The following is a 7,783-nucleotide window of genomic DNA, read 5'->3' as shown; positions in this document are numbered from 1 at the left end:
CAGTGATGGTCCCAGATTAAAACAACATCCTTGTCTCACATACGTTGTTTCTGGGAACAACACAAATGCAGACAAGTAAAACAGTGAAAAAGGGAAATGAATTTGTTCTGTAAATGCAAAGATTCTTTGTACCACCCGAAAACCTGTCATTTCGTGCTTTGCCTATCTCTTCTTGTTTTCCCACACACGCTTCTGCACTATTAATGCATTATCCTTCTATTCTTAAATGCTTCTTCTTTTTAATCTGGCTTCACTCCAAATAATGGCAGTGTATGCACTATTTGCGTCTATCTTCCGTCTATAATACTATTACTATTCCCTTTCATCAACATGCATGTATGCATGTTATACTTTTCTGCGTGATTCAGCTATAATATATAGAAGGAGTGAAGGACCACACTTGGTTAAAGCTTCTTTTGCTGCTTTTCTTTATTCAGGCACACACTTCGTTCTTCAATCTTACACATGATTCTTCGCTTTCCGCCTTTTTCTCTCTGAAGGGAATGCTTTTGTGTGAGTCGGCAACTTCCACGGGATCACAATTATTCGGTCACAATAATGATTACGTTTCTTTTGTAACCTTGCATGCATTTCGAGGACCATCTCACAAGTTAGTGTTCCTGTAAACACGCGTTGCCCTTTCAGTGTGAGCTCTGCATGCCATAATCATATATACCTCTCGTCGTTGAAGTTGATCTCTACTCTTACCTGCATATGCAAATGTGCTTTTCCAAATTAATTATATTATTTCGTACTCATAATAGTTTGAAAAGAAAGGGGTATTCAGCTAAGCAAACCCAAAACATGCTATGATTAAACCCTTTACAGGCTTACATTTTCGTGGTTTTTCGAGTGTGTTTTAGTCACAAAAACTTGTTGATGATCTCCTTTTTCTGTTTTTTTTTTTGCCTGTTGATGTTACAGAACAAGGAGAGTGAGGCTTTGAGCAGCAACTAGAAGGCAAATAAAATGGAGAAGTTTTGCAGCATGTTTTGTGGGGAATCTGGTTCTTCAGAGCCAGGAGGGAATCCATGCATTTATGAGTTTGAGTTTCTGAAAGATCCATCCTCGTGTATCAACCATTTGCTATTCATTTGCATTGATGTGTTGTTGTTGATCATGATCTTATTTACAATGCTCAAGAAGTCATCAGAGAAACCATCCCAGGGTCTAATCAGAGTGCACAATTATTCCAAATTGCAGCTAGTGTCTGCCTTAGCCAATGGCTCTCTGGGGCTGATACATTTGTGCTCAGGCATTTGGCTTTTAGAGGAGAATCTGAGGAAAACACAAAATGCTTTTCCTCTTCATTGGTGGATGCTAGAATTCATTCAGGGATTCACATGGTTGCTGGTGGCTTTTACAATAAGTCTTCGGCTGAAACAACTTCCAAGAGCATGGTTATTTATGTTTTCTATTGTAATCTTCTTGGTTTCCGGCATTCTCTGTGTTTTATCCTTGTTTTATTCAATTAATAGCAGAAAACTATCCCTGAAAGTAGTTCTAGATGTTTTATCTTTTCCAGGGATAATTTTTTTGCTATTATGCATTTACAAGGAATCTAAGTACAGAGACACTGAGAGAGAATATAATGGAAGTCTATATACCCCTTTAAAAGAAGAGACCATTAAAGTTGACTCTGTTAGTTATGACACACTATTTTCAAAAGCTGGACTTTTCAGTAGGATGACATTTTGGTGGATGAATCCATTGATGAAAAGGGGTAAGGAGAAAACACTTCAGGAAGAGGATATTCCAAAGTTGAGCGAAGCAGATCAAGCAGAAAGTTGTTATTTTCTGTTTCTAGACCAATTGAACAGACAGAAACAGAAAGAACCGTCATCACAGCCATCAGTTTTGACGACAATAATTATGTGCTACTGGAAGGAGATTTTGATATCAGGATTATTTGCTTTGCTAAAGGTAATCACTCTCTCTTCTGGCCCTTTGCTTTTGAATTCTTTTATATTGGTTGCTGAGGGTCATGCGAGTTTCAAATATGAAGGCTATGTGTTGGCCATATCACTGGTCTTCACAAAGATCATAGAATCCTTATCACAAAGGCAGTGGTACTTCCGCACTAGACTCATTGGTATTAAAGTTAGATCATTGCTCATTGCAGCAATTTATAAAAAGCAACTAAGGTTGTCCAATGCTGCAAGATTGACGCACTCTGGTGGTGAGATAATGAACTATGTGAATGTGGATGCTAATAGAATTGGAGAGTTTCCCTATTGGTTTCACCAGACGTGGACAACAAGCGTCCAACTATGTATTGCATTGGTTGTGCTTTTCCGTGCTGTTGGGCTGGCAACATTTGCTTCATTGGCGGTGATAGTTCTAACTGTGCTCTGCAATACTCCACTTGCTAAGTTGCAGCATAAGTTTCAGAGAAAACTTATGGTGGCACAAGATGAGAGATTGAAGACCACTTCCGAGGCTCTTGTGAACATGAAGGTTTTGAAGTTATATGCGTGGGAAACCAATTTTAGAAATGCAATTGAAAAGTTGAGGGATGTGGAACTCGAAAGGTTGTCTGTGGTGCAATTAAGAAGGTCATATAGCAACTTTCTCTTTTGGGCCTCACCTGTTTTGGTCTCTGCTGCTTCCTTTGGGGCATGTTACTTGCTTAATGTTCCTTTGCATGCAAATAATGTTTTCACTTTTGTAGCAACTTTACGCCTTGTTCAAGATCCTATTAGAACAATTCCTGATGTAATTGGAGTGGTCATTCAAGCAAAAGTTGCATTTGCAAGGATTATAAAATTTCTTGAGGCACCTGAACTGCAAAGTGATAATGCTAGGAGAGGTTTTAGTGACAATACGAGGGGCTCAATTTTGATCAATTCGGCTAACTTTTCATGGGAAGATAACATGTCAAAATCAACACTGAGAAACATAAATTTGGAGGTTAGACCAGGGAAAAAAGTAGCAATCTGTGGAGAAGTTGGCTCAGGAAAATCAACCCTTTTAGCAGCAATTCTCAGAGAAGTTCCTATTACTCGTGGAACTGTAAGTTTTAACCTCTTGTATGCTTATAGAAAACACTGCAATAACTTGTGATAGCTTAAATGGTTTTTAGCAAATAACATTTAAGGACATTTTATTCCTATCTCCACTTCAGTATAAATGGTATTATTGTACTGTTAGATATCTGATTTTCTTTTTCGAATTACAGATTGAAGTACATGGGAAATTTGCTTATGTTTCTCAAACAGCATGGATACAAACAGGTACAATACGTGAGAATATACTGTTTGGAGCAGCCATGGATGCTGAAAAATATCAAGAAACACTTCATAGGTCTTCACTGATGAAGGACCTTGAGTTGTTTCCAAACGGTGATCTCACTGAAATAGGGGAGAGAGGGGTCAACCTGAGTGGAGGTCAGAAGCAGCGAATTCAACTTGCTCGCGCTCTTTATCAGAATGCTGATATTTATCTCTTGGATGATCCATGCAGTGCTGTTGATGCACACACTGCTACAAATTTGTTCAATGTAATGGAAAAAAACACCATTTCTTGAGATACTTTATTTATGTTTGCTTTTTATTGATAGATGGTTTTGAAACTTCACAGGATTACATCATGGAAGGACTTTCAGGGAAGACAGTCTTACTTGTGACTCATCAAGTTGATTTTCTTCCTGCCTTTGATTCTGTTTTGGTAAATTTCTTAATCTTAAAAGACCTTGATCATGTCTTTTTCATTTTTTTCCTTCTAATTAATCACTTTAGATTTGTTGTTTCAGAAGTTTTATTTTTTGTTTCTTCAAAGTTTTGAATGATGACAAGATGATTACTTACAGTTGATGTCCAATGGGGAAATCATACAAGCTGCTCCTTATCATCATCTGCTGAGCTCAAGCCAAGAATTTCAGGACCTTGTTAATGCTCACAAGGAGACCGCTGGTTCTGACAAACTAGTTGATGTCACTTCTTCTAATAGACATTCAAATACTGTTACAGAGATTAGTAAAATACACATGGAGAACCAGTGTGAAACATCACAAGGCAACCAATTAATAAAGAAAGAAGAGAGGGAGAAAGGAAACAAAGGGTTCAAACCTCACTTGCAGTATCTGACTCAGAACAAAGGATATATATACTTCACTGTGGCTTCTATTTCTCACCTTATTTTTACAGTTGGCCAGATATTTCAGAACTTATGGATGGCTTCCAGTGTTGACAACCCTTATGTCAGCACATTGCAATTGATTGCCGTGTACTTGTTGATTGGTTTTATTTCTGCATGTTTCTTGTTCATCAGAAGTCTTGTTGTAGTTGCTATGAGTATTCGAACATCAAAATCTTTATTTTTACAGCTACTAGACTCCCTTTTTCATGCACCTATGTCCTTTTATGACTCCACACCTTTGGGAAGAATTCTTAGTAGGGTAAGCTTATCAAATAGTTTTTTTTTTCTTCCTTTACTGTGAAATGCAATGAAAATGTTAATATTGTTAACTTTATCTCCTTGTTCAGGTCTCCTCGGATCTAAGCACTGTGGATCTCGATGTCCCATTTGGCCTTATTTTTGCTGTTGGAGCTACTGCAACTTCTTATTCAAATCTTGCAGTTATAGCAGCCATTACTTGGCAAGTCTTGTTTATCTCTGTACCAATGCTTTTCATAGCATTTAGCTTGCAGGTATTACACAGATTCTTTGATTTATTTATTTTTAGATTTGGTATCTATATTTAACCATGTAATACTTACATTTGAAATGAATCATATATTATCAAATACATATACTTTTTATTCTATATTATATTATAAATGAAGGTAAATGCATAATTTATAAGAAATACAATGTGTGATTACCTTATTTAAATAATACTTTATACACAAAAAACAAATATTATTTATAATACCCTAAAAGGTAAAAACAAGTTATAAAATTATATTTTGTGTAATTTTATTATTCAATAAAATAATAAATATATTACTTAATTGAATCATATATCCAAAATTAATGTAATTGTCTTTATTTAAAATATTTTAATTTTCTTAACTAAAAAGCAACAAAAAATGGTAAGAATCTAAACTTTGCTCAATCTAAAATTGAATGAGAGATCATATTCATGGAATTAAAATATTATTCAAGCTTTTGTATGCATAACTGTGTTTAATTTCAATACAAAATATTGTTTGCTGGAAACATAGTCTGCTAAGAATCTTATTTTGTAGAGATACTACTATGCCACTGCAAAAGAATTGATGCGGATGAATGGCACGACAAAATCTTTTGTGGCTAATCATCTTGCTGAATCTATTGCTGGAGTTGTGACAATAAGGGCTTTTGAGGAGGAGGATCGTTTTTTTGCGAAGAATCTTGATCTAATTGATGTGAATGCAAGTCCTTACTTTCATACCTATGCAGCAAATGAATGGTTGATGCTGAGGTTAGAAACAATCAGTGCAGTGGTTTTTGCATCTGCAGCACTTTGCATGGTGGTACTTCCACCTGGGACTTTCAACTCTGGTGACCCTTCACTTTTTTCTATCTTTGAAATTAATGTCACTTTATGTGTTCTCTAATACCTTACACATTATATGTTATTTACTTGTCAAAATCTAACATTCTCTCTTGTGCATGTATTTTCTTCTCCACATGTGACGTTATTCAGGGTTTATTGGCATGGCTCTCTCATATGGCCTTTCATTGAACTCTTCCCTAGTGTTTTCAATTCAAAACCAATGCACTCTAGCAAATCAAATCATATCAGTAGAGAGGCTAAATCAATACATGCATATACCAAGTGAGGCCCCAGAGGTGATAGAGGGAAATCGTCCACCTACTAATTGGCCAGCTGAGGGAAAAGTAGAATTTCATGATTTGAAGGTATAATAAAGTGAACTTGCTGCAAGTTACTTATTTTGAAACTTAGGTGGGACTTTATCACTTAGACACATGATTTGTTTGATGATACCAAACAGATAAGGTACCAGCCTGATTCACCACTAGTACTACGAGGGATCACATGCACATTTGAAGGAGGGCACAAGATTGGTGTTGTTGGCAGAACAGGCAGTGGAAAGTCTACTCTTATAGGTGCCTTATTCCGTCTGGTAGAGCCAGCTGGTGGAAAAATAGTAGTTGATGGCATAGACATTTCTTCTATTGGACTTCATGACTTGAGGTCACGCTTTGGTATCATACCTCAGGATCCTACTCTTTTCAATGGAACTCTCAGATACAATTTGGACCCCTTATCTCACCACTCTGATCAAGAGATATGGGAGGTAACAGCTAATAATATCATAGTTTTCAACATGTACATTAAGTCTGTTTGGGAAAATTTTTTCAGAAGCCTCTGTAGCAGAAGAAATAAGAAAAATTGAGTTTCAAAAGTTAAAATCAACTTATATAATATGCACTTTAGTTTTTTGAGAAGTTCAATGAGATAACTTATATCAAAATTAAGTTCATAAACTGATTTTAGTTTATACAAGAACTAGATCCTTTCTTCTTATTTCTTTCCTGACATGAAAAAGTTGATCAAAACAGAGATTTTCTGGTAGTTTATCTTTTCTTTGATTTGCTGAAGTGGACTAGTTGTTGCTTGCATGTGAAGGTTCTTGGGAAATGTCAATTGAGAGAAGTTGTTGAAGAGAAAGAAGAGGGGCTGGACTCTTCGGGTACATTTTTAAGCTTTGTTGAAACAACCTTACAGAAATCAAGTCTTGCTTGATTAAGTAATTGGTAGTGATGAAATTTTATGCAGTTGTTGAAGCTGGAGCAAATTGGAGCATGGGACAACGACAATTATTCTGTTTGGGGCGTGCCCTTTTGAGGAGAAGTCGGATACTAGTGCTTGATGAAGCAACTGCATCAATTGATAATGCAACTGATTTGATTCTACAGAAAACAATCAAGGGAGAGTTTGCAGATTGTACTGTAATCACGGTAGCCCACAGAATACCAACTGTGATGGACTGCACTAAGGTTGTAGCCATCCATGAAGGTATGTTGCATACTAATCCATAGACCTTATTAATGTTTGATCTCAAAGCATATAAACCTTATTTTATAATAATCGATTTTGTAAGTTGCAAATGAAATGAGATAGTTCTATTGAATGAGTGTTGATTTCACATTTGCACTTCTAATAGCATAAAAAAGTAATAAAACATTTGATCTTACTCTAAGAAAAAGAAAATTGTGTGACTGTTTTTTCAGGAGAATTGGTGGAATATGACGAGCCAATGAAGTTGATGAAGAGAGAAGAATCACTGTTTGGACAGCTTGTGAAGGAATACTGGTCTCATTTGCAGTCTGCAGAATCACACTAAAGCTAGAAATATTTTCTTCTAATGCATCTATTGTGTTTATAGGTGTTAAAGAGAGTTGTTGTCTATGATATGAGTCAATTTATTACAACCAGGTTTATGAACTAAGCAAATTAAAAAGTGACACATAATGAATAGGTTGAAGTGAGTTAACTTATCAACTTTTTCTTATCTTTCTAGACTTTTTTTTTCTCCTTTTTGGTTTCAAAATTTTCTTTATATCTATATTTTCTTATTCTGTGTGTTGTTGGTATGTTGCATTTTTTTATATTCTTCTTATATTTGTGTATTTTTTTAATTTTTGTTTTATTAAATTAGATAAACCAACTCATGAACTAACTTAATTTACCCACAACTTATAGTCCGATGAGTCAATTGTGTAATTTTAGTTCATAAAAATAAATAAGTCAAGTTCATCTAACTCAATCTTTTAAGGTATGTTTAATTTGATTTTTACTTGTAAGCATTTAAACAAAAAAATTTATTCTTTG

General features: G+C 35.4%; 1 protein-coding gene across 4 annotated transcripts; it reads left to right on the top strand.

The window, feature by feature from the left end:
* The first annotated feature begins 267 nt into the window (after positions 1-267).
* On the top strand, positions 268-7,471 carry LOC137828284 (ABC transporter C family member 10-like). Of its 4 annotated transcripts, none has more exons than XM_068634778.1 (12): positions 268-646; positions 925-3,012; positions 3,179-3,499; positions 3,580-3,666; positions 3,809-4,396; positions 4,485-4,649; positions 5,190-5,484; positions 5,630-5,844; positions 5,940-6,245; positions 6,578-6,641; positions 6,728-6,967; positions 7,183-7,471. In XM_068634778.1, exons 2-12 carry the CDS (start codon positions 970-972, stop codon positions 7,293-7,295), a joined length of 4,437 nt encoding a protein of 1,478 aa, XP_068490879.1. In that variant the 5' UTR covers positions 268-646; positions 925-969; the 3' UTR covers positions 7,296-7,471. The 4 variants fall into 4 exon arrangements, with proteins under 4 accessions (XP_068490879.1, XP_068490880.1, XP_068490882.1 ...); XM_068634779.1 differs by having other exon boundaries at positions 331-610; XM_068634781.1 differs by having other exon boundaries at positions 607-722.
* The last annotated feature ends 312 nt before the right edge of the window (positions 7,472-7,783 follow it).

This window comes from Phaseolus vulgaris, chromosome 7, assembly GCF_000499845.2.
Source record: "Phaseolus vulgaris cultivar G19833 chromosome 7, P. vulgaris v2.0, whole genome shotgun sequence".
NCBI lineage: Eukaryota > Viridiplantae > Streptophyta > Magnoliopsida > Fabales > Fabaceae > Phaseolus > Phaseolus vulgaris.
The sequence above is the reverse complement of the archived record's forward strand: the minus strand, read 5'-3'. Positions and strand labels throughout refer to the sequence as shown.